The sequence below is a fragment of the Oncorhynchus mykiss genome, chromosome 3, assembly GCF_057628025.1.
Source record: "Oncorhynchus mykiss isolate SJ-2025 chromosome 3, ASM5762802v1, whole genome shotgun sequence".
Lineage (NCBI taxonomy): Eukaryota > Metazoa > Chordata > Actinopteri > Salmoniformes > Salmonidae > Oncorhynchus > Oncorhynchus mykiss.
In genome coordinates this window covers 19694271-19721778 of record NC_143024.1, presented here as the reverse complement: position 1 = coordinate 19721778, position 27508 = coordinate 19694271, and the positions used below count along the sequence as shown (strand labels likewise).

Sequence of the window (27508 nt, the reverse complement as noted above, 5' to 3'; positions counted from 1 at the left end):
GTTTCACTGTGTGTTTGTGGGTGATTGTTCCTGTCTTTGTGTAGTGTTCACCAGATAGGCTGTATTAGGTTTCACGTTCCGTTTGTTGTTTTCGTATTCGTTTAGTTATTTCATGTATCGTCAATTATTGATTAAAGAACATGAGTAATCACCACGCTGCATTTCGGTCCTCTCTCTCAACAAACGAAGAACGCCGTTACAGAATCACCCACCACACCCGGACCGAGCAGCGTGTTAATTAACAGGCAGCAGCGAAGGGAGGACGTTATGGACAGCAATGGCATGGAGTATACTAGTTGGGAGGACGAATTAGACGGTAAAGGACCTTGGGCTCAGCCAGGAGAATATCGCCGCCCCAAGGAAGAACGGGAGGCGGCGAAAGCGGAGAGGCGCTGGTATGAGGAGGCAGCGCGGCGTCGTGGATGGAAGCCCGGGAGTCAGCCCCAAAAATTTCTTGGGGGGGGGCTAACAGGGAGTATGGCTACGCCAGGTAGGAGACCTGCGCAAACTCCCTGTGGTTACCGGGGGGCTAGAGAGACCGGGCAGGCACCGTGTTATGCTGTGGAGCGCACGGTGTCCCCAGTGCGGGTGCACAGCCCGGTGCGGTACATTCCAGCTCCGCGTATCGGCCGGGCTAGAGTGGGCATCGAGCCAAGTGCCATGAAGCCGGCTCTACGCATCTGGTCTCCAGTGCGTCTCCTTGGGCCGGCTTACATGGCACCAGCCTTGCGCACGGTGTCCCCGGTTCGCCTGCATAGCCCAGTGCGGGCTATTCCACCTCGCCGCACTGGCAGGGCGACCGGGACCATTCAACCGGGTAAGGTTGGGCAGGCTCGGTGCTCAAGAGCTCCAGTGCGCCTGCACGGCCCGGTCTATCCGTCACCACCTCCACACCCCAGCCCTCCGGTGGCAGCTCCCCGTACCAGGCTGTCTCTCCGGCCCATCCGTCCAGAGCCTTCCTCTTGTCCGGCGCCTCTGCCGGAGCCTTCCTCTTGTCCGGCGCCTCTGCCGGAGCCTCCCGCCTGTCCGGCGCCTCTGCCGGAGCCTCCCGCCGGTCCGGCTTCTCTGCCGGAGCCTCCCGCCTGTCCGGCGCCGCTGCCGGAGCCTCCCGCCTGTCCGGCGCCGCTGCCGGAGCCTCCCGCCTGTCCGGCGCCTCTGCCGGAGCCTCCCGCCTGTCCGGCGCCGCTGCCGGAGCCTCCCGCCTGTCCGGCGCCTCTGCCGGAGCCTCCCGCCTGTCCGGCGCCGCTGCCGGAGCCTCCCGTCTGCCCAGCGCCGCCATGGCCGCCCGTCTGCCCAGCGCCGCCAGTGCCGCCCGTCTGCCCAGTGCCGCCAGTGCCGCCCGTCTGCCCAGCGCCGCCAGTGCCGCCCGTCTGCCCAGCGCCGCCAGTGCCGCCCGTCTGCCCAGCGCCGCCAATGCCGCCCGTCAGCCAGGAGCCGCCAGTGCCGCCCGTCAGCCAGGGGCCGCCAGTGCCGCCCGTCAGCCAGGGGCCGCCAGTGCCGCCCGTCAGCCAGGGGCCGCCAGTGCCGCCAGTCAGCCAGGGGCCGCCAGTGCCGCCCGTCAGCCAGGGGCCGCCAGTGCCGCCCGTCAGCCAGGGGCCGCCAGTGCCGCCAGTCAGCCAGGGGCCGCCAGTGCCGCCAGTCAACCAGGGGCCGCCAGTGCCGCCAGTCAGCCAGGGGCTGCTAGAGCCCCTCTGCCCCGAGCAGCTGCCCCTCTGTCCCGAGCAGCTGCCCCTCTGTCCCGAGCAGCTGTCCCTCTGTCCCGAGCAGCTGCCCCTCTGTCCCAAGCAGCCCCTCTGTCCAGTGGGGTCATTGAGAGGGGTGGGCAGGGTGAGTAAGCCACGGAGGCGGACAATAAGGCGGACTAGGACAATGGCGAAGTGGGGTCCGCGTCCCGCGCCAGAGCCGCCACCGCGGACAGACGCCCACCCAGACCCTCCCCTATAGGTCAAGGTTTTGCGGCCGGAGTCCGCACCTTTGGGGGGGGGTACTGTCACGTTCTGACCTCTATTTCCTTTGTTTTGCTTTTATTTAGTATGGTCAGGGCGTGAGTTGGGTGGGCAGTCTATGTTTGTTTTTCTATGTTTTGGGGCAGTTCTATGTTTTCGGCCTAGTATGGTTCTCAATCAGAGGCAGGTGTCATTAGTTGTCTCTGATTGAGAATCATATTTAGGTAGCCTGGGTTTCACTGTGTGTTTGTGGGTGATTGTTCCTGTCTTTGTGTAGTGTTCACCAGATAGGCTGTATTAGGTTTCACGTTCCGTTTGTTGTTTTCGTATTCGTTTAGTTATTTCATGTATCGTCAATTATTGATTAAAGAACATGAGTAATCACCACGCTGCATTTCGGTCCTCTCTCTCAACAAACGAAGAACGCCGTTACACCACCAGTGTTTGGTGGGTGATTGTTTTCTGTGTCTGTGTGTTCCACACGGAACTGTTTCGGTTTTCCTTTCGGTCTTTCTATTTGTTATTTTGTATTTTCGTGTTTAGTGATTTTGTTCATTAAAACATGACGAACACGTACCACGCTGCATATTGGTCCGATCTCTCATACTCCTCGTCAGAGGAGGACGAATCCCGTTACATCAACTTCGTGTGTGTAAACTTCTGACTCACTGGAATTGTGAATTGTAAGTGAAATAATCTGTCTGTAAACAATGGTTGGAAAAATTACTATTGTCATGCACAAAGTAGATGTCCTAACCGACTTGCCAAAACTATAGTTTGTTAATTAACAAGAAATTTGTGGAGTGGTTGAAAAACAAGTTTTAATGACTCCAACCTAGGTGTATGTAAACTTTTATATATATATATATATATATATATATATATATATATATATATATATATATATATATATATATATATATATATATATATATATACACAGTGCATTGCGAAAGTATTCGGCCCCCTTGAACTTTGCGACCTTTTGCCACATTTCAGGCTTCAAACATAAAGATATAAAACTGTATTTTTTTGTGAAGAATCAACAACAAGTGGGACACAATCATGAAGTGGAACGACATTTATTGGATATTTCAAACTTTTTTAACAAATCAAAAACTGAAAAATTGGGCGTGCAAAATTATTCAGCCCCTTTAAGTTAATACTTTGTAGCGCCACCTTTTGCTGCGATTACAGCTGTAAGTCGCTTGGGGTATGTCTCTATCAGTTTTGCACATCGAGAGACTGAAATTTTTTCCCATTCCTCCCTGCAAAACAGCTCGAGCTCAGTGAGGTTGGATGGAGAGCATTTGTGAACAGCAGTTTTCAGTTCTTTCCACAGATTCTCGATTGGATTCAGGTCTGGACTTTGACTTGGCCATTCTAACACCTGGATATGTTTATTTTTGAACCATTCCATTGTAGATTTTGCTTTATGTTTTGGATCATTGTCTTGTTGGAAGACAAATCTCCGTCCCAGTCTCAGGTCTTTTGCAGACTCCATCAGGTTTTCTTCCAGAATGGTCCTGTATTTGGCTCCATCCATCTTCCCATCAATTTTAACCATCTTCCCTGTCCCTGCTGAAGAAAAGCTGGCCCAATCCATGATGCTGCCACCACCATGTTTGACAGTGGGGATGGTGTGTTCAGTGTGATGAGCTGTGTTGCTTTTACGCCAAACATACATAACGTTTTGCATTGTTGCCAAAAAGTTCAATTTTGGTTTCATCTGACCAGAGCACCTTCTTCCACATGTTTGGTGTGTCTCCCAGGTGGCTTGTGGCAAACTTTAAACGACACTTTTTGTGGATATCTTTAAGAAATGGCTTTCTTCTTGCCACTCTTCCATAAAGGCCAGATTTGTGCAATATACGACTGATTGTTGTCCTATGGACAGAGTCTCCCACCTCAGCTGTAGATATCTGCAGTTCATCCAGAGTGATCATGGGCCTCTTGGCTGCATCTCTGATCAGTCTTCTCCTTGTATGAGCTGAAAGTTTAGAGGGACGGCCAGGTCTTGGTAGATTTGCAGTGGTCTGATACTCCTTCCATTTCAATATTATCGCTTGCACAGTGCTGCTTGGGATGTTTAAAGCTTGGGAAATCTTTTTGTATCCAAATCCGGGTTTAAACTTCTTCACAACAGTATCTCGGACCTGCCTGGTGTGTTCCTTGTTCTTCATGATGCTCTCTGCGCTTTTAACGGACCTCTGAGACTATCACAGTGCAGGTGCATTTATACGGAGACTTGATTACACACAGGTGGATTGTATTTATCATCATTAGTCATTTAGGTCAACATTGGATCATTCAGAGATCCTCACTGAACTTCTGGAGAGAGTTTGCTGCACTGAAAGTAAAGGGGCTGAATAATTTTGCACGCCCAATTCTCTTTGTAAAGATCCATTCTGTCTACAGGAATGTAGTTGTCTCTTTGTAAAGGTCCATTCTGTCTACAGGAATTTAGCTCTCTCTTTGTAAAGATCCATTCTGTCTACAGGAATGTAGTTGCCTCTTTGTAACTGTCCATTCTGTCTACAGGAATGTAGCTGTCTCTTTGTAACGGTCCATTCTGTCTACAGGAATGTAGCTGTCTCTTTGTAACGGTCCATTCTGTCTACAGGACTGTCCATTCTGTCTACAGGAATGTAGCTGTCTCTTTGTAACGGTCCATTCTGTCTACAGGAATGTAGTTGTCTCTTTGTAACTGTCCATTTAGTCTCCTCTGTCTTCTTATTCTTTCCCTCTCGTCATTGCCCTCTCTCTCTCCCGCTCTCCTCCCTCATCCTCATCCTTTTCCCTCCTTATCCCCCTCCCCTCTCTCTCCCTCCCCCTCTCTCAGTATCTGAGCAGGGTCCCCACCAGCGTAATCTATTGAGGGAGCTACTGAGGGACTATAACCGTATGGAGAGACCTGTTGCCAACGACTCTCTACCACTCACTGTCCGATTCTCCTACACTCTCTTACAAGTCATGAATGTGGTACGCTACCATCTTCTCTTACACTTTCACACACACACACACACACACACACACACACACACACACACACACACACACACACACACACACACACACACACACACACACACACACACACACACACACACACACACACGCACACGCACACACTGAACTATCTTCATCTTATTCCAGGATGAGAAAAACCAGATTCTCACCACTAATGCCTGGCTTCAGATGGTGAGGATGACCCTGCATTTGTGTCCATGCCCGCTTGTGTGTGTGTGTGTGTGTGTGTGTGTGTGTGTGTGTGTGTGTGTGTGTGTGTGTGTGTGTGTGTGTGTGTGTGTGTGTGTGTGTGTGTGTGTGTGTGTGTGTGGGTGGCTCCCTGGCTTTTGCTCTGAAAAGATCTGATGTGATTGGTCAAAATACCAATTAGTGGAAAAATATCAGAATTGGTCTGCCTGTGTAACCAGCCCCTGTAACCTTAATAATTTATTGACTGGATTTGTATAGCAATGGTTTGACCACTACCTTCAGTGGAACCAGTCAGAGTACCCTGGAGTGAAAACCCTTCGCTTCACTACTGACCAGGTCTGGATACCTGATATACTACTGTACAACAGGTGTGGGTCTCTCTCTCTCTCTCTCTCTCTCTCTCTCTCTCTAAAAATGTATTTGTTTATTTAACTTAAAATGTCAAGGCAACCAGCTGCAATAGGATTTATAGTTTGCTCAACTGTATAGGATAGATAGCAAGAGCTTTACACACGTGCGTTGTACTATATACTGAGTTAGGAAGGACACCTGTATCTTTGTAGTGACTGGGTGCATTGATACACCATCCAAAATGGAATTAATAACACCATGCTCCAAGGGGTATTCAATGTCTGATTTTTTTTACGTCTCTACCAATAGGTGCTCTTCTTTGTGAGGCATTGGAAAATCTCTCTGGTCTTTGTGATTGAATCTGTTTGAAATTCACTTCTCGATTGAGGGACCTTACAGATAATTGTGTGTGGGGTACAGAGATTAGGTAAAGAACCATCTTAAACACTAATATTGCACACAGAGCAAGCAATATATATATATTTTTTAAAGTTGAATACTTATTGACTCAAGACATGCAGCTTTTTATTTTGAATTCATTTCAAAAATGTTCTAAAAAACATAATTCAACTTTCACATTATGGGGTACTTAGTGTTGTCCAGTGACACAAAATCTCAAAGTAATCCATTTTAAATTCAGGCTGTAACACAACAAAATGTGGATAAAGTCAAGGGGTTGTGTCACGGATCCCCCCGGTACTACTGCTCATTCCATTCACCAGCTCCGTAGGTCAACGTCACCGGCCTTCTAGGCGTCACTGAACTGGATCATTACCACCAACCCCGGACTGTCTTGTCTCATTACGCACCCCTGGTTCCAATTCCCCCTGATTAGTATGTTATATATGTGCCCTCTGTTCCCCATTGTCCTTGTCGGTTACGGTTACCATGTCCCTTAGTCCTGTGAGTACCTGTGCTGTTGTATCGGCTTCCATGATACGTGTTATTGTGCACTTGTTTTACAGGTCTTGTATTATTTAGAGGTTTCCACCTCGCTCTTTTGTTTGGATGGAGAGAATAACACCCCTATTACGTATTATTGCGCCTGTCTCCAATCATTAGACAACATGACAGAATAACCAACCCCTGAAATGGAGACAGCAGGAACGACCGAGCTGTCGACCATCGTAGAGGCAGTCCAGCATCAAAAGGACTGTCTCTCCAGACTCAGCAACGACATGGATACCATACAGCGTTTGGAGGGTAATGTACAGTCCCTCCAGTCTCCAGCACCGGTTCCGACACAAGCCCCCACACCACTACATGCTTCCGTCCCATCTGAGCCAGTCCGCGGAATACTCCTGTCCCTCCCGGAGCGCTTTGACGGCGCACCAGCGAGATGCAAGGGATTCCTTCTGCAATGCGACCTGTACCTCGCTCGCTATGCCGAGGCTGTTTCTGGGAGAGACAGGGTTGCCACCGTCATCTCGGCACTGACCGGATGGGCCCTGGACTGGGGTGCCGCGGTCTGGGAAACGGGCGGACCCGAGGTCGAGTCCTATGAGCGCTTCACCCTCTTCCGTTCGGTGTTTGATCATCCTGTGGAGGGCCGAAAATGTCTACTCCGATTACGCCAGGATCTAGGACTTCACTCTGGATTTCCGGACCATTGCGGCCTCCACCGGATGGAACAAGTCGGCTCTGGTTAACGTGTTCCGCTGCGGACTGTGGGAGGAGGTACAGATGGAGTTAGCCTGCCGTGATGACAACCTGTCACTCGACAGCATGGCGATTCGTTTGGACAACCTCCAGCTGTCCCGACGAAGACCTACACGGAATCCGGAGCCCATTGCTACACCTGCTCCGTGGCCAGAGCCGATGGAGGTGGGTTCTGCATGTTTGCCCGAGGCAGAGTGTAGGAGAAGGAGGAATCTAGGCCTCTGCTCCTATTGTGGAGAAAGGGGTCATTTCTCCCTGACCTGCCCTCTATCCACTAATAGACGAGGAGGTGACAAGCCAGGGTATTCTCCTGCTCCAACCCAGGTAGGATGTAAGATCTCCCCTCCTTTTCTGTCAACTCAACCAGTATGTTTTCATATTAAATTCCCTGAATACCCTAGCCCCTCACTCCCGTTAGCTCTGATTGATTCCGGAGCTGCCCGGCAATCTTTTGCCACTGCATTACGCATTCCTTTGTTTGCCCTACAGTCAACCATTCCAGTGGGAGCCCTGGATAATCGTCCAATAGGGACAGGTCTCATACATCACATCAATGTTCCCGTTTCTCTGCTGACCCATGGGACTCATTTAGAACCTATCACCTTTTTGATTGTTTTCGGTCTCCCCTGGTTGAGTTGGCGTAACCCTGTTATTTCCTGGTCCGAGGGGAGAATTCTGGGTTGGTCGCAGGAGTGTCAGGGGAGGTGTCTCGCTGTGTCTGTCAACACCACTACGGTGGAAAGTCTGGACCACACACCTCAAGTGGAGTTGCCGGAGAAATACCAGGATCTGCATCGGGTTTTCTCTAAGACCCAGGCTACACGCCTGCCTCCTCATCGTGGGACTGGGACTGTGCCATTGACCTGTCTGATGCAGCCCTCCCGAGAGGACACGTCTATCCCCTCTCCTATGCAGAGACAGAGGCCATGGAGATCTATGTACAGGAGAGCCTCCAGCAGGGTGTTATCCACCCCTCTTCATCACCACCAGCCTCCTCAAGCTTCTTTTTTGTTAAAAAGAAAGATGGGGGACTGTGCCCATGTATTGATTACCGTTAAGTTCAGCTATCCTTTACCCCTCATCCCAACCATCATCGAACAAACGCACAGGGCACAATACTTTGTGAAACTGGACTTGAGGAGCGCCTACAATCTGGTGCGCATTCGTACAGGCGATTAATTGAAAGCGGCCTTTTCCACGACCACAGGCCATTACGAGTATCTCGAAATGCCTTTTGGCCTGTCTAATGCTCTTTCAGTCTTCCAGGTCTTTATTAACAAAGTGTTTTGTGACATGCTGGGTCGGGGCATAGTGGTTTATATAGACAACATTTTGGTCTATTCTGCTGACTGCGCCCAGCATGTCTCATTAGTCAGGTCTGTGCTGGGAAGACTGTTGGAGCATAATCTATGTGTTAAACAAGAGAAGTGTTTGTTTTTCCAGCGGTCCCTGTCCTTTTTTGGCTATCTCATATCCACAGAGGGAGTGGAGATGGAGGAGCAATGCGTCAGCGCAGTCAGGTCATAGCCCATCCCCAATTCTGGGAAAGCAGTCCAGCGATTCCTGGGGTTCGCCAACTATTTCCGGGGCTTCAGCATGGTGGTCGCGCCTCTTACCTCCCTGTTGAGAGGAGGTCCCCAGCAGCTTCGTTGGACGGCGGAAGCGGAGAGGGCGTTCGAGACACTGAAGGCACACTTCACCACTGCTCCCGTGCTGGCACATCCCAACCCTTCACGTCCCTTCATCATCGAGGTGGATGCCTCCGAAGTAGGAGTCGCGGCAGTGCTGTCCCAGCGCACCGGAACCCCTCCAAACCTGCTACCCTGCTCCTTCTACTCCAAACAGCTGAGCCCCGCCCGGAGGAACTACGAAGTAGGGGACCGGGAGCTCTTGGCGATCAAGGAGGCTCTGAAGGCGTGGAGGCACTGGCTGGAGGGGTCCAAACACCCTTTCCTGATGTGGACGGACCACCGCAACCTGGAGTACATCAGGGCAGCGAAGAGGCTAAACCCGAGACAGGCCCGGTGGGCTCTATTCTTTGCCAGGTTCCAATTCTCACTTTCTTATAGGCAAGGCTCAAAGAACGTGAAGGCGGATGCCCTGTCTCGCCTCTATGACGCAGAGGAGAGGCAGGGAGAGGAGACCCCATCATCCCTCCATCCCGTATCATCGCGCCAGTGGTGTGGGACATGGACACCAACATACGGCAGGCCCTGCGCACGGAACCCACACCTACACAGTGTCTGGAGAACCACGCCTGTATGTCCACAGGTGTGTGAGACCGCTTCCTTTCCTGGGCGCACACGGCGCCTGTGTCGGGTCATCCTGGGATAAGCCATACCATCGCCTGCCTGACGGAGAAGTACTGGTGGCCCATCTTGGCTAGGGACGCCCGGGTTTACATCTCTTCCTGCTCCATCTGTGCTCAGTCAAAGACACCCAGACACCTCCCTTATGGAAAGCTCCTTCCCCTGCCGGTTCCACAATGACCCTGGTCTCACCTCTCGGTGGACTTTGTCACTGACCTTCCCCCCCTCCCAGGGGAACACCACCGTTCTTGTTGTTGTGGTTTTCCAAAGCTTATCGCCTCCTTCCTCTGCCTGGGCTCCCGTCGGCCATTCAAACCATGGAGGGTCTTTTAACGCACATCTTCCAGCACTATGGGATCCCGGAGGACATTGTGTCAGATCGTGGCCCTCAGTTCACCTCACATGTATGGAAAGCGTTCATGGAACCTGGGGGTCACAGTCAGCCTCATCTCTGGGTACCATCCTCAAGCTAAATGGCAGGTGGAGAGGGTCAATTAGAAAGTGAGCAGGTTCATGAGGCGTTACTGTCAGGACCGGCTTGGGGAGTGGGCGGGTTTTCTACCTTGTACCTGCGTACGCGCAGAAATCCCTCCGCCACTCCTCCACTAACCTCATTCCTTTCCATTGCGTGTTGGGGTATCAGCTGGCCCTGGTGCTTTGGCATCCGAGACCGAGGCCTCTGCGGTGGACAAGTGGTTTTGGCGCGCTGAGGAGACCTGGAATGCTGCTCACACTCATCTCCAGTGGGCCATGCATCGGCACAAGGAACAGGCCAACCGCCACCACAGTGAGACACCTGTCTTCTCTCCAGGTGACCGGGTCTGGCTCTCCTCTCAGAACCTGCCCCTCTGCCTGCCCTGCCGGAATCTGAGCCTGGGGTTTGTCGGGCCGTTTAATGTCCTGAGGAGGGTTTATTAGGTAGCGTACCGTTTGCAATTCCCTACTGATTACCTCATTAACCCGACTTTTCATGTGTCTCTCCTCAGGCCAGTGGTGTCTGAGGCTGGACCCAGTAATGCCCTGCCTCCTTCTCTGGACATTGAGGGAGTACCTCATCGGGTGTACCTCATCGACTGGGAGGGGTATGGCCCAGAGGAGTGGTGCTGGGTTCCTGTAGTGGACATCCTGAATGCGACCCACACCGCGTCCATGTGGTCGCCCCCCGAGGCCGGTGTCATCCCGCTGCTGGTGCAGTGCGTCGGGGGAGAGGGATACTGTCACGGATCAACCCCCAGTACTGCTGCTCATTTCGTTCACCAGCTCGGGGGTCTACGTCACCAGCCTTCTAGACGTCACTGAACTGGATTCATTACTGCCAACCCCGGACTGTCTTGTCTCATTACGCACACCTGGTTCCCATTTCCCCTGATTAGTATGTTATATATGTGCCCTCTGTTCCCCATTGTCCTTGTCGGTTATTGTTACCATGTCCCTTGGTCCTGTGAGTACCTGTGCTGTTGTTTCAACTTCCATTATACGTGTTATTGTGCACTTGTTTTACGGGTCTCGTAGAAGCTCTTTTGTTTGGGTGGAGAGAATAAACCCCCTATTACGCATTCCTGCACCTGTCTCCAATCATTAGACAATGTGAAAGGTTGTGAATGCTTTATGAGCTACATTATAAAACGTTACATATTGTGATGAGTTGTTCGCAAATGAACAGCTCTTTTTGAACAGATCTTTTTGATGAACTGGAACCATATTGTATCTGTGAATGAGGCGTTCATTTGACTCCCTGCTACTACTGCTTTATGAGCTCCAGACAACCATTCTCTGAAGCTATTCATTCCTCACTGCAGGAACAGTAGGTAGTGAGGAGAGAGCCAAGCAATCTAATTTCGTCATTTAAAATGTATTTGAACTCACATTTCACTATCTGCATAATGGTAGGGAACATTTTAGGCTTTAAATTATAAATATATTTTTTATGTTTCACACATTTTTTTATGCACTACTAAATAAAGAGCCGTTTGGGAGCCAAATGAATGGCTCATTTAGGTGAACGGCACCAAAGATCTGGCTTCCCGAAAAATACTCATCACATACCCTAACACAGTGATCGGATACTCCTGGTTTACAGGCCACATCAAGCCTGCAAGTCACATAATTGCTGGCTTGCAAAGTTGTGTAATTCCTATTAGAACCTAGCCAGAGTGAAGATATCCAGACTAATAGATTGGATTAGTTTAGAAAAAGGCCTTTTGTCTTTGTGTAGCATAAGCTTAATCAACCAAACAATATGTATGCAAAAACACAGGTATTAAAACAAACAATTCTGAAAATCATCCTGCAATAAAGCATGCTGGGAAATATGTTAATGATGGGCATGGTTTTGAGCAAACTAGAATCTAGTGTTGAGAAAACTAGAAATCCTATGGCAGCTGGTTGCCTTGATATTTTAATTTGAATCAACTTCAATGCTATTTTGAAGTTCACTCAACCCAGAGAATAACGCTGATTAAGCAACTGGTTAAGTTAAAGTACACGCATGCGCACACACCCCTTGCTGATCTTTCTTTTTTGTCCTTCTCAGTGCCCATGATAAATTTGATGCCACCTTTAAGAGCTATGTGCTGGTCAACTCCAGTGGATTCTGTGAGTACCTACCTCCAGGTAAGTCTATAGATCAACCTTCCTCTCTTTTTATTCTTCCCTGACCTTCCCCTCTCATTTTAGTTTAACATAGATATAGGGGAGAGTGGGGTAAGTTGAGCCACGCTGGTTTCTAATAAATCATACACAACATTTATAATTTGATCAAAATTATAAATGGGAGGAAGTCTGGGAAGGAAGTACCTACATGTTTCAGAGTTTACTAGGAGTGGTGGGTTGGAGTCAGGCGCAGAGAGCAGAGGGTTTGGTAAATCATAATTTATTCTCGGGCACAAAACGGTCACGCCAAAATACAGGGCGCATAAAACAGGCCAGCCCAAACACAGGACCAAACAGTCTAGAGAAAACAAACATAAAACAGACCAGCCCAAACACAGGACCAAACAGTCCAGAGAAACAAACATAAAACAGACCAGCCCAAACACAAGACCAAACAGTCCAGAGAAACAAACATAAAACAGACCAGCCCAAACACAAGACCAAACAGTCTGGAGAAAACAAACATAAAACAGACCAGCCCAAACAAGACCAAACAGTCCAGAGAAAACAAACATAAAACAGGCCAGCCCAAACACAGGACCAAACAGTCCAGAGAAACAAACATAAAACAGACCAGCCCAAACACAGGACCAAACAGTCTGGAGAAACAAACATAAAACAGACCAGCCCAAACACAGGACCAAACAGTCCAGAGAAACAAACATAAAACAGACCAGCCCAAACACAGGACCAAACAGTCCAGAGAAACAAACATAAAACAGACCAGCCCAAACACAGGACCAAACAGTCTGGAGAAACAAACATAAAACAGACCAGCCCAAACAGTCCAGAGAAAACAAACACAAAACAGACCAGCCCAAACACAAGACCAAACAGTCCAGAGAAAACAAATATAAAACAGACCAGCCCAAACACAAGACCAAACAGTCTGGAGAAAACAAACACAAAACAGACCAGCCCAAACACAGGACCAAACAGTCTGGAGAAAACAAACACAAAACAGACCAGCCCAAACACAAGACCAAACAGTCTGGAGAAAACAAACACAAAACACAACCAACAGAGTAACAATCCTTCACAAACCTAGGCGGACCTAACAGGCTTAAATAGACATAAATCAAGAACCGAAACAGGGAACAGGTGCAACCAATAAGACAAAACAAAACGAAAAAGAAAAAGGGATCGGTGGCGGCTAGTAGACCGGCGACAACGACCGCCGAGCGCCGTCCGAACAGGCAGGGGAGCCACCTTCGGTGGGAGTCATGACAACATGGAAAAAGTGGTAAGCAAGTTAGGTCCAAAAAAAGTATTTTCACCAAGTCAAACAAATATATTGTGTTAGATGTTTCATGATGCTTATATCTAAACCAAGGTAGATCATTTAAGGATTGTTCTATACATCAGTTGGGGTCTCTATAAGCTTCAACATGAGGTCCTAAAACAAGCATGAAAGTACATCCTTGGTAGCTGTGTGGACAAATATAGTCAAAATGTTTGCCTTGGGGTAAGTCAGGCCAATGGCCTTGGGGTAAGTCAGGCCAATGGCCTTGGGGTAAGTCGGGCCAATGGCCTTGGGGTAAGTCGGGCCAATGGCCTTGGGGTAAGTCAGGCCAATGGCCTTGGGGTAAGTCGGGCCAATGGCCTTGGGGTAAGTCGGGCCAATGGACTTGGGGTAAGTCGAGCCAATGGCCTTAGGGTAAGTTAAGCCTTTTTTTGGACAAGCTGTGTTTTCAAAACTGTAGGGTTTACATTAATTCTGATTATTTCCAGTGATACACAACATCCTGAAATATATGTAGATATCTTTATTAGAAATAATGCTATGTTTCCTTTGATGCTGAATGTAACAAATGGCTCAACTTACCCCACTCTCCCCTACTGATAATGCACTTCTCTCTCAATCTCTATTTTATTTTCTCCCCCTTTCCCTTCTCTCACTCCCTCTCCCCCACATCTCCCCTCCCCTCTCTTCCTGTCCCAGGTATTTTCAGCAGTGCGTGTGAAGTGGACGTGCGTTGGTTTCCCTTTGACGTCCAGCACTGTGAGCTGAAGTTTGGCTCGTGGACGTTTGACGGCTGGCTGCTGGACCTCCAGATGCAGGAGGCTGACCTGTCAGGATACATGTCCAATGGAGAGTGGGAACTGCTGGGTGAGAGAGCTCTGTCTGCCCCTGACCCAGGTTGTCCCTCCTCCTTTACCCTCCCTCTCTTCTTTTCCATCCCTCTTGTATCTCTCTCCTCTCTCTTATTTTCTAATCTCTCACTTCCTCTTTCCTCTTTCCTACCCCCTCTTGTAGGTGTACCAGGTGATCGTCATGAGATATTTTATGAGTGCTGTACAGAGCCCTACTCTGATGTGACCTTTGTTGTGACCCTACGACGGAGAACTCTATTCTACGCTCTCAACCTCCTCGTCCCCTGTGTTCTCATCTCCTCCTTGACACTGTTGGTATTTCTACTGCCAGCCCAATCGGGGGAGAAGATCGGTCTGGGTGAGGAGAGGGGGAGGAGGGAGAAGGAAGAGGGAGAGGCGTAGGACAGGGGGAGGGAGAAGAGGAGTATAAAAGGGAGAAGGGATGGAGACAGGAGAGATGTTGGAGGTAAAAAGGGGAGGTCTAAGGTGCTGGAAAGTGTAAAATATGATGAAAAGAGGGAAGATGATGAGGTGTAAGGGAAGATGATGAGGTGTAAGGGAAGATGATGAGGTGTAAGGGAAGATGATGAGGTGTAAGGGAAAGATAGAAGAGAAAGAAATAGTAGTTCAGAGTGATGAAAAATAAATCAGGTGTTAGAGATGAGATAATGGTCCTGCTGTATAACTCTCTCTCTCTCTCTCTCTGTCTCTCTCTCTCTCTCTCTCTCTCTCTCTCTCTCTCTCTCTCTCTCTCTCTCTCTCTCTCTCTCTCTCTCTCTCTCTCTCTCTCTCTCTCTGTCTCTCTCCGTACCTGCCCTCTCTTATTGTTTCTCTGTCAGTAATTCTGCAGCGGTCCAAGAAAACCTCAAGTGATTTTTACAATCAGAAAGCGGGAGAGAGATGGAGGGAGAGAAGGGGCGGGGAGGTGAGGGACAGTGATAGAGGGAGAGAAGGTGCGGGGAGGTGAGGGACAGTGATAGAGGGAGAGAAGGGGCGGGGAGGTGAGGGACAGTGATAGAGGGAGAGAAGGGGCGGGGAGGTGAGGGACTGATAGAGGGAGAGAAGGGGAGGTGAGGGACAGTGATAGAGGGAGAGAAGGGGCGGGGAGGTGAGGGACAGTGATAGAGGGAAAGAAGGTGCGGGGAGGTGAGGGACAGTGATAGAGGGAAAGAAGGTGCGGGGAGGGGAGGGACAGTGATAGAGGGAGAGAAGGGGCGGGGAGGTGAGGGACAGTGATAGAGGGAGAGAAGGGGCGGGGAGGTGAGGGACAGTGATAGAGGGAAAGAAGGTGTGGGGAGGTGAGGGACAGTGATAGAGGGAGAGAAGGGGCGGGGAGGTGAGGGACAGTGATAGAGGGAGAGAAGAGGGGTGGGGACCGTAGCAGAGGGACAGAGATGGGGAGAGAGAAGGAGAGTGTGGAGGGGAAGGACAGAGATGGTGGAGAGATGGATGGGTGGGGTGAGTTGGCAGAGATTTGGAGAATTGTACTACCCACAAGTATTGCTGTATTTCCCAGTGTAATAATATCCTTTTCCCCATTTCTCTCTCCAGGCATTACAATTCTTCTCTCTCAGACTTTCTTCATGTTGCTTGTGGCTGAGATTATGCCAGCTACCTCAGACTGCATACCACTGATAGGTCAGTGAATGTGTGTGTGTGTGGGTGTATGTCTCTGTATACGTGTACTATAATACTGTGTCTCCATCCTAGGTCAGTATTTTGTGAGTACCATGGTTACCGTAGGGATGTCAGTGGTGGCGACTGTAGTTGTACTTCAGTACCATCACCACGACCCCAACAGTGGAGACATGCCTCAATGGGTGAGGCTCTCTGTCTGTCTACTGATTATGACGTGTGTCTGTGACTGTCTGTGTGTGTTCCTCTCATATCTGTGAATGTCTGCACCTTGTGTGTGTCCTGTCCTCTTCTATCAGGTGCAGTCTTTTCTGCTGCAGTACATTCCCTGGTTCCTCTTATCTACTTACTTTACAGTGCATTCAGAAAGTATTCAGACCCCTTTACGTTTTCAACATTTTTTTACGTTACAGCCTTATTCGAAAATTGATTAAATCGTTTTTTCCCATCAATCTGCATACAATACCCAATAATGACAAAGCAAAAACAGGTTTTTAGAAATGTTTGCAAATGTATATACACTGCTCAAAAAAATAAAGGGAACACTTAAACAACACAATGTAACTCCAAGTCAATCACACTTCTGTGAAATCAAACTGTCCACTTAGGAAGCAACACTGATTGACAATACAATACATGCTGTTGTGCAAATGGAATAGACAACAGGTGGAAATTATAGGCAATTAGCAAGACACCCCCAATAAAGGAGTGGTTCTGCAGGTGGGGACCACAGACCACTTCTCAGTTCCTATGCTTCCTGTCTGATGTTTTGGTCACTTTTGAATGCTGGCGGTGCTTTCACTCTAGTGGTAGCATGAGACGGAGTCTACAACCCACACAAGTGGCTCAGGTAATGCAGCTCATCCAGGATGGCACGTCAATGCGAGCCATGGCAAGAAGGTTTGCTGTGTCTGTCAGCGTAGTGTCCAGAGCATGGAGGCGCTACCAGGAGACAGGCCAGTACATCAGGAGACGTGGAGGAGGCCGTAGGAGGGCAACAACCCAGCAGCAGGACTGCTACCTCCACCTTTGTGCAAGGAGGAGCAGGAGGAGTACTGCCAGAGACCTGCAAAATGACCTCCAGCAGGCCACAAATGTGCATGTGTCTGCTCAAACGGTCAGAAACAGACTCCATGAGGGTGGTATGAGGGCCCGATGTCCACAGGTGGGGGTTGTGCTTACAGCCCAACACCGTGCAGGATGTTTGGCATTTGCCAGAGAACACCAAGATTGGCAAATTCACCACTGGCGCCCTGTGCTCTTCACAGATGAAAGCAGGTTCACACTGAGCACGTGACAGATGTGACAGAGTCTGGAGACGCCGTGGAGAACGTTCTGCTGCCTGCCAGCAACATCCTCCAGCATGACCGGTTTGGCGGTGGGTCAGTCATGGTGTGGGGTGGCATTTCTTTGGGGGGGTGCACAGTCCTTCATGTGCTCGCCAGAGGTAGCCTGACTGCCATTAGGTACCGAGATGACATCCTCAGACCCCTTGTGAGACCATGTGCTGGTGCGGTTGGCCCTGGGTTCCTCCTAATGCAAAACAATGCTAGACCTCATGTGGCTGGAGTGTGTCAGCAGTTCCTGCAAGAGGAAGGCATTGATGCTATGGACTGGCCCACCCGTTCCCCAGACCTGAATCCAATTGAGCACATCTGGGACATCATGTCTCGCTCCATCCACTCCTGCACCACAGACTGTCCAGGAGTTGGCGGATGCTTTAGTCCAGGTCTGGGAGGAGATCCCTCAGGCGACTATCCGCCACCTCATCAGGAGCATGCCCAGGCGTTGTAGGGAGGTCATACAGGCACGTGGAGGCCACACACACTACTGAGCCTCATTTTGACTTGTTTTAAGGACATTACATCAAAGTTGGATCAGCCTGTAGTGTGGTTTTCCACTTTAATTTTGAGTGTGACTCCAAATCCAGACCTCCATGGGTTGATAATTCCATTGATAATTGTTGTGTGATTTTGTTGTCAGCACATTCAACTATGTAAAGAAAAAAGTATTTAATAAGAATATTTCATTCATTCAGATCTAGGATGTGTTATTTTAGTGTTCCCTTTATTTTTTTGAGCAGTGTATATATATATAAAAAATGAAATATGACATTTACACAAGTATTCAGACCCTTTACTCAGTACTTTGTTGAAGCACCTTTATCAGCAATTATAGCCTTTGGTCTTCTTGGGTATGACGCTACAAGCTTGCACACCTGTATTTGGGGAGTTTCTCTCATTCTACTCATTCTTCTCTGCAGATCCTCTTAAGCTCTGTTAGGTTGGATGTGGAGTGTCGCTGCACAACTATTTTCAGGTGTCTCCAGAGATGTTCGATCGGGTTCAAGTCCGGGCTCTGGCTGGGCCACTCAAGGACATTCAGAGACTTGTCCTGAAGCCACTTCTGTGTTGCCTTGGCTGTGTGCTTAGGGTCATTGTCCTGTTGAAAGGTGAACCTTTGACCCAGTCTGAGGTCCTGAGCGCTCTGGAGCAGGTTTTCATCAAGGATAGCTTGTTAGCTTGTTAGCCTGCTAACTGTCTGAATCGCTGTGTTCCCAGCCAGCCCAACCACTCACTGGACCCTCATGTTCACTTGGCTACGCATGTCTCTCTCTAATATCAATATGCCTTGTCCATTACTGTCCTGGTTAGTGATTACTGTCTTATTTCACTGTAGAGCCTCTAGCCCTGCTCAATATGCCTTAACCAACCATGTTGTTCCACCTCCTACATATGCGATGACATCACCTGGTTTAAACATCTCTAGAGACTATGTCTCTCTCTTCATTACTCAATGCCTAGGTTTACCTCCAATGTACTCACATCCTACCTTACCTTTGTCTGTACACTATGCCTTGAATCTATGCTATCGTGCCCAGAAACCTGCTCCTTTACACTCTGTTCTGAACGTGCTAGACGGCCAGTTCATATAGTCTTTAGCCGTACCCTTATCCTACTTCTCCTCTGTTCCTCTGGTGATGTGGAGGTTGTCGTGGAAATTTCTTCTATTTACCAAATCATGAGAGCAAACCACACACAAGTCAGAGTTAGTTATCACAAAGTCCATTTTTAATTATATGAGCTCTATCACAACCCTGTGACTCTCAGATCAATTCAGTGTCTATCAATGAATTCTCTGAGAGTCCCTTCCACATTTCAACTGAGATCCTTTATAGCAAAGACACACACAGGATAAGACAGCATAGGCATAATTCATCGTTCAGCTTTGTCTCCTAAAACATGTTCTTTACTCAAACTCAGAACCATAAACCAATCCTCCATTTCAACAGGCATATATCAAATCCATCCTATCTTGACAAGATCACAGTGACACACTGACTGGCACACAGACATTGTGGAGCCAAGAGATACTCTTGACCTCTCCCCTCTCTCCGGCCCAAGCAACTTAGTCTTGACATAGAACAGATACTGCAACCCCGCCACAGTATTATACAAAAATAACATTCTGATGAGAAGTAACTTACAAACATATGATGAATATAAAACATCTTACCTATGTTACCATTCCATTCTGATTATTCCCCAAAAAGGTTAATCCAGGTCCTGCAGTGCCTAGCTCCACTCCCACTCCCCAGGTGCTCTCATCTGTTGACTTCTGTAAACGTAAAAGCCTTGGTTTCATGCATGTTAACACTAGAAGCCTACTCCCTAAGCTTGTTTTACTCACTGCTTTAGCACACTCAGCCAACCCAGATGTCTTAGCCATGTCTGAATCCTGGCTTAGGAAAACCACCAAAACCCCTGAAATCTCCATTGCTAACTATAACGTTTTCCGCCAAGATAGAACTGCCAAAGGGGGCGGTGTTGCAATCTACTGAAAAGATAGCCTGCAGAATTTTGTATTACTTTCTAAGTCTGTACCCAAACAATTTGAGCTTCTACTTCTAAAAATTCACCTTTCCAGAAACAAGTCTCTCACTTTTGCCGCTTGCTATAGACCTCCCTCTGCCCCCAGCTGTGCCCTCGATACTATATGTGAACTGATTTCCCATCATCTATCTTCTGAGATTGTGCTACTAGGTGACCTAAACTGGGACATGCTTAACACCCCGGCCATCCTACAAACTACGCTTGATGCCCTCACTCTCACACAAATTATCAATGAACCTACCAGGTACAACCCCAAATCAGTAAACACGGGCACCCTCATAGATGTCATCCTAACTAATTCGCCCTCCAAATACACCTCTGCTGTTTTCAATCAAGATCTCAGCGATCACTGCCTCATTGCCTGCATCCGTAATGGGTCTGCGACCAAACGACCACCCCTCATCACTGTCAAACGCTCCCTGAAACATTTCTGCGAGCAGACCTTTCTAATCGACCTGGCCGGGGTATCCTGGAATGACATTGACCTCGTCCCGTCGGTAGATGATGCCTGGCTATTCTTTAAAAGTGCCTTCCTCACCATCTTAAATAAGCATGCCCCTCTCAAAAAATGTTGAACTAGGAATAGATATAGTCCTTGGTTCACGCCAGACCGGTCTGCCCTTGACCAGCACAAAAACATCCTGTGGCGTTCTGCATTAGCATCGAATAGCCCCCGTTATATGCAACTTTTCAGGGAAGTTAGGAACAAATATACACAGGCAGTTAGAAAAGTTAAGGCAAGCTTTTTCTTTTTTTTTTTTTTCTTTTTTTAATTTTACCCCTTTTTCTCCCCAATTTCGTGGTATCCAATTGTTGTAGTAGCTACTATCTTGTCTCATCGCTACAACTCCCGTACGGGCTCGGGAGAGACGAAGGTTGAAAGTCATGCGTCCTCCGATACACAACCCAACCAAGCCGCACTGCTTCTTAACACAGCGCACATCCAACCCGGAAGCCAGCCGCACCAATGCGCCGGAGGAAACACCGTGCACCTGGCCACCTTGGCTAGCGTACACTACGCCCAGCCCGCCACAGGAGTCGCTGGTGCGCGATGAGACAAGGACACCCCTACCGACCAAGCCCTCCCTAACCCGGGCGACGCTAGGCCAATTGTGCGTCGCCCCACGGACCTCCCGGTCGCGGCCGGTTACGACAGAGCCATCTGCGCCATCCGTGAGGCCCCAAGGCAAGCTTTTTCAAACAGAAATTTGCATCCTGTAGTACTAACTGAAAAAAGTTCTGGGACGCTGTAAAGTCCATGTAGAATAAGAGCACCTCCTCCCAGCTGCCCACTGCTCTGAGGCATGGAAACATTGTCACCACCGATAAATCCGCTATAATTGAGAATTTCAATAAGCATTTCTCTACGGCTGACCATGCTTTCCACATTGCTACCCCTACCCCGGTCAACTGCCCGGCACCCTCCACAGCAACCCGCCAAAGCCCCCACCATTTCTCCTTTACCCAAATCCAGATAGCCGATGTTCTGAAAGAGTTGCAAAATCTGGACCCCTACAAATCAGCCGGGCTAGACAATCTGGACCCTCTCGTTCTAAAATTATCTGCCGAAATTGTTGCAACCCCTATTACTAGCCTGTTCAACCTCTCTTTCGTATCGTCTGAGATTCTCAAAGATTGGAAAGCTGCCGCGGTCATCCCCCTCTTCAAAGGGTGTGACACTCTAGACCCAAACTGCTACAGACCTATATCTATCCTACCCTGTCTTTCTAAGGTCTTCGAAAGCCAAGTTAACAAACAGATTACTGACCATTTCGAATCACACCATACCTTCTCCGCTATGCAATCTGGTTTCAGAGCTGGTCATGGGTGCACCTCAGCCACGCTCAAGGTTCTAAACGACATCCTAACCGCCATCGATAAGAGACATTACTGTGCAGCCGTATTCATCGACCTGGACAAAGCTTTCGACTCTGTCAATCACCACATTCTTATTGGCAGACTCGACAGCCTTGCTTTCTCAAATGATTGCCTCGCCTGGTTTACCAACTACTTCTCTGATAGAGTTCAGTGTGTCAAATCGGAGGGCCTGTTGTCTGGACCTCTGACAGTCTCTATGGGTGTGCCACAGGGTTCAATTCTCGGGCCGACTCTCTTTTCTGTATACATCAATGATGTTGCTCTTGCTGCTGGTGATTCTCTGATCCACCTCTACGCAGACGACACCATTCTGTATACTTCTGGCCCCTCCATGGACACTGTGTTAACCAACCTCTAGACGAGCTTCAATGCCATACAACCCTCCTTCCGTGGCCTCCAACTGCTCTTAAACGCAAGTAAAACTAAATGCATGCTTTTCAATCGATCGCTGCACGCACCTGCTCGCCCGTCCAGCATCACTACTCTGGACGGCTCTGACTTAGAATACGTGGACTACAATACCTGGGTGTCTGGTTAGACTGTAAACTCTCCTTCCAGACTCACATTAAGCATCTCCAATCCAAAATTAAATATAGAAAAGGATTCCTATATCGCAACAAAGCATCCTTCACTCTTGCTGCCAAACATACCCTCGTAAAACTGACCAACCTACCGATCCTTGACTTCGGTGATGTCATCTATCAAATAGCCTCCAACACTCTACTCAACAAACTGGATGCAGTCTATCACAGTGCCATCTGTTTTGTCACCAAAGCCCAATACACTACCCACCATTGCGACCTGTACGCTATCGTTGGTTGGCCCTCGCTTCATAGTCGTCGCCAAACCCACTGGCTACAGGTTATCTACAAGTCTCTGCTAGGTAAAGCCCCGCCCTATCTCAGCTCACTGGTCACCATAGCAGCACCCACTCGTAGCACGCGCTCCAGCAGGTATATCTCACTGGTCATCCCCAAAGCCAATTCCTCCTTTGGTCGTCTTTCCTTCCAGTTCTCTGCTGCCCATGACTGGAACGAATTGCAAACATTTCTGAAGCTGGAGACTCACATCTCCCTCACTAGCTTTAAGCACCAGCTGTCAGAGCATTTTACAGATCACTGCACCTGTACTTAGCCTATCTGTAAACAGCCCATCTATCTACCCACCTCATCCCCATACTGGTATTTATTTATTTATTTATTTTGCTCCTTTGCACCCCAGTAGCTCTACCTGCACATTCATCTTCTGCCGATCTACCATTCCAGTGTTTAATTGCTATATTGTAATTACTTCGCCACCATGGCCTATTTATTTCCTTAACTTACCTCATTTGCACTCACTGTATATAGACTTTTTGTTTTATTTTGTTATACTGTATTATTGACTATATGTTTTGTTTATTCCATGTGTAACTCTGTGTTGTTGTATGTGTCGAATTGCTACGCTTTATCTTGGCCAGGTCGCAGTTGCAAATGAGAACTTGTTCTCAACTAGCCTACCTGTTTAAATAAAGGTGAAATAAAAATGAAAAATAAATCAAAATAAAATAAAAAGGATATCTCTGTACTTTGCTCTGTTCATCTTTCCCTCGACCCTGACTAGTCTCCCAGTCCCTGCCTCTGAAAAACACCCCCACAGCATGATGCTGCCTCCGCCATGCTTCAATGTAGGGATGGTACCAGGTTTCCTCAAGACGTGAGGCTTGGCATTCAGGCCAAAGAGTTCAATCTTGGTTTCATCAGACCAGAGAATATTTTGCTCATGGTCTGAGAGTACTTTGGGTGCTTTTTGTTCAACTCCAAGTGGGCTGTTGTGTGCCTTTTACTGTGTGGCTTTGTCTGGCCACTCTACTGTAAAGGCCTGATTGGTGGAGTGCTGCAGAGATTGTTGTCCTTCTGGAGTATTCTCCCATCTCCACAGAGGAACTCTGGAGCTCTGTCAGAGTGACCATCGGGCTCTTGGTCACCTCCCTGACCAAGGCCCTTCTCCTCCGATTGCTCAATTTGGCCGGGCGCAGCTCTAGGAAGAGTCTTGCTGGTTCCAAACTTCTTCACTTTAAGAACGATGGAGGCCACTGTGTTCTTGGACCTTCAATGCTGCAGAAAGGTTTTGGTATCCTTCCCCAGATCTGTGTTTGACACAATCCTGTCTCTGAGTTCTACGGACAATTCCTACGATGTCATGGCTTGGTTTTTGCTCTGGACCTTAAATAGACTGGTGTGTGCCTTTCCAAATCTTGTCAAATTAATTTAATTTACCACAGGTGGATTCCAAACAAGTTGTAGAAACATCTCAAGAATGATCAATGGAAACAGGATACACCTGAGCTCAATTTTTAGTCTCCTAACAAAGGGTCTGAATACTTATGTAAATAAGGTATTTCTGTTTTTTATATTTCATACATTTTCAAAAATGTCTAAATACCTGTTTTCGCTTTGTCATTATGGGGTATTTTGTTTTGATTGATGAGGAAAAATGTTTATTTAATCCATTTAGAATAAGGCTGTAATATAACAAAATGTGGAAAAAGGAAAGGGGTCTGAATACTTTCCAAATGCATTGTATTCCGTGTGTGTGTCCTCTCCCTCTCTCAGTTGGTTCTGCCACAGAAGGTCACTGGGTCCACTTACTTACTTACTTACTTACTGTGTGTGTGTCTCTCAGGTTGAGTTGGTTCTACTCCAGTGGGTTCCATGGTTTCTGAGGATGAAGTGTCCAGAAGAGTGGGGTGAGCTCACACCCCAGCACAGCCCCTCCAACCCCCAGACCAAGACCTGCTCCTCTGCCCCTCCCACCACCACCACCCCAGCCCCCTTAACCTTCCCCCAGAGCCTCACCTCTCTGCAGGCCAGTCTAAGCCAGCTCAGCCAGCCCCTACCACACCCACCTTCCAACCCTACCCTCCAGTCCTATCCCAACTATAATCCAAACCCCCAGCCTAATATCCACCTTAACCCAAATCGATATCCCCAGCCCCTTCTTAACCTACACCCCAATCTCCCCTCCATCCCCCACGCTCAGCCGAATGGACACCTGCCATACATGGGCTTCCAGAGTCCTCCTGAACCTGACCCTGCTGTCACCTGGAGAGGAGGAAGAGGAGGAGGAGAAGAAAGAAGGGGTTCTGACACCCGCATCCTCCACCACCACCCACCCTCCTCCACAATGTTGGGTAGCCCCCGTTCACAACCCCCCACATCTCCAGACCCTGACCCCTCATCCTCAGGTTCCAGCTGTGTGGAGGATGGGGCTGGGGCAAGTACTTGCCATGCCCAGGCCAGGGTGTTCCAGGCTGGGGAAGCAGAGGCCCAGCTCCAGGCCCTGCTGGTGGAGGTGCGGTTCCTGGCCGAGGGTCTCCGTGAGCAGGACCGCAGGGTGAGCGTGGCGGAGAAGTGGCAGTTTGCAGCAGTGGTCATTGACCGTCTGTGTCTGGTGGGGTTCAGTGTGTTCAACATAATTTGTACCATTGCAATCCTCATGGCCGCACCCAACTTTGCAGAGGCCGCCTCCAAGGACTTCTTCTGAGAAGGAGCCCCGCTGCTTCTAAATCGTTGCCACCACTCAAAAAAACAACAACAACATATATCCATATTTCTGCCAAGATGTGCTTTTAAGATCAGATTGACAAGTTATAACGCATATTTATTGCATTTGATGCATTCAGAGTCTTTGGGGATTTTCATTTGGGGTAAATGGAGATTGGCAAACCCATGCTTAAGCTTATTTAAAGCTGCTATGCTGCATCAGTTGGGCTACAGGTTATAATTATTTTAAAGAGACATTTTGTAGAATGTCCTTTTAAAAAGTCACCAGAAGTGACCATTTAACAGTCCTAAAAAATATATTTAACAAACATCCCGGGGGAGCATGCCCCCGGACCCCCCCCCTCCCCCCCCAGGAAGGGAGTGGGAGACTATGGAGCAATTTCAGTGGGAACATAAATTGTATTTGAATTCCATAATTTAGAATTTGTATTATGATATTGAATTTAAATTCTGTGCAATTACTGTGCATGTCTTCTGTTTTCCGGGTCTTCATGCCCAGTTTGGCTAATGTAGGGAGTTATGTGTCAATTCCTTCACTGATGATGATGTTTTTGTCCTTTGGCCATTTGTTAATGAATGTGATATGTGTGATGATGGGAACTGGACAGAGAGGGGACAGAAGTCATATTGGGCTGGCACCAGGTTCTGTGGCTTCAGCTCAGCTCAGCTCTGCTTCAAACAAAAGAACCATACACACACACGAACACCCACTAATAAATAAAACATAACTGGTTGTTGAGAGACTGTCTAGAGGAACTACAATAGATGTCAGTCTACGTTTTGCATCTCAAAATAAATAATCTTATTTTCTACTTTTCTATGTCTTTTCTGGACGGTGTCCCTCCGATCGAAGATGCAGAGGGAGAGATGCAGAGGGAGAGGTGGAGGAAGGGAAGGAGAGGGAGAGATGCAGAGGGAGAGAGATGGAGGAAGGGAAGGAGAGGGAGAGATGCAGAGGGAGAGGTGGAGGAAGGGAAGGAGAGGGAGAGATGCAGAGGGAGAGGTGGAGGAAGGGAAGGAGAGGGAGAGATGCAGAGGGAGAGGTGGAGGAAGGGAAGGAGAGGGAGAGATGCAGAGGGAGAGGTAGAGGAAGGAGAAGGAGAGATGCAGAGGGAGAGGTGGAAAAAGGGAAGGAGAGGGAGAGATGCAGAGGGAGAGAGAGACAGAGGCAGAGAGAGAGAGGCAGAGGCAGAGAGTGATATGGGATAGAGATAGGCAGAGCGATTGAGTGATGCATTGTGAGATAGGGAGAGGACGAGAGAGAGATGCAGAGAGATGTAGAGGGGAGAAGGGGGGGGGGGGGGGGGGGGTAGAGGTGGGTGCTGACATCGCAAGTGGTAGAGAAACAGAGTTTTTACTGATTGGTCATTAGAACTTGTTATGGCTGCAATCCCAATACCGGGATCGATATGACAACTACCAGTGAAAATAGAGGGCGCCAAATTCAAACCACAGAAATCTCATAATTACAATTCCTAAAACATACATGTGTTTATATCATTTTAAAGGTAATCTTGTTGTTAATCCCACCAAAGTGTCCGATTTCAAATAGGCTTTTCAGCGAAAGCACTACAAACGATTATGTTAAGTCTCCACCAAACCACAATTAGCACAGCCATTTTCCAGCGAAATATAGCATTCACAAAAAGCAGAAATAAAGATAAAATTAATTACTAACCTTGAATTATCTTCATCAGATGACACTCATAGGACTTCATGTTACACAATACATGCATGTTTTGTTTGATAAAGTTCATATTTATATCAAAAAATCTGAGTTTACATTGGCTTATTAGATTCATTAGTTCCAAAAACATCAAGTGATTTTGCATAGCCACATCGTTTCAACAGAAATACTCATCATAAATGTAGATGATAATACAAGTTATACACATGGATTTATAGATATACCTCTCCTTAATGCAACCGCTGTGTCAGATTTTTTTTAAAGTTTACGGAAAAAGCAACACATGCAATAATCTGAGACAGCACTCAGAACAGAAGCCAAATTAGCCGCCATGTTGGAGTCAACAGAAACCAGAAAATACATGATAAATGTTTCCTTACCTTTGATGAACTTCATCAGAATGCAGTCCTAGGAATCCCAGGTCCACAATAAATGCTTGATTTGTTAGAAAATGTCCGTTATTTATGTCTAATTAGCTACTTTGGTTAGCGTGTTTGGTAAACAATTCCAAAGTCAGAAAGCGCGTCCAGTATACCATGACGAAATGTCCAAAAGTACCGTAACAGTCAGTAGAAGCATATCAAACGATGTACTGAATCAATCTTTAGAATGTTGGTTACATACATCTTGAATAACTTTT

General features: G+C 48.1%; 1 protein-coding gene across 2 annotated transcripts in view; it reads left to right on the top strand.

Moving 5' to 3' along the window:
- LOC110520844 (neuronal acetylcholine receptor subunit alpha-7) overlaps nt 1-25991 on the top strand; it is a 31574-nt gene extending 5583 nt beyond the window's left edge. For both annotated transcript variants that reach the window (XM_036967794.2, XM_036967789.2), the window contains exons 2-10: nt 4789-4928; nt 5103-5147; nt 5424-5533; nt 12018-12097; nt 14079-14246; nt 14394-14588; nt 15782-15868; nt 15941-16050; nt 24301-25991. In XM_036967794.2, the coding sequence (XP_036823689.1) occupies nt 4789-4928; nt 5103-5147; nt 5424-5533; nt 12018-12097; nt 14079-14246; nt 14394-14588; nt 15782-15868; nt 15941-16050; nt 24301-25161 (1796 nt within the window). In that variant the 3' untranslated portion in view covers nt 25162-25991. The remainder of the gene's footprint in view (nt 1-4788; nt 4929-5102; nt 5148-5423; nt 5534-12017; nt 12098-14078; nt 14247-14393; nt 14589-15781; nt 15869-15940; nt 16051-24300) is intronic.
- The last annotated feature ends 1517 nt before the right edge of the window (nt 25992-27508 follow it).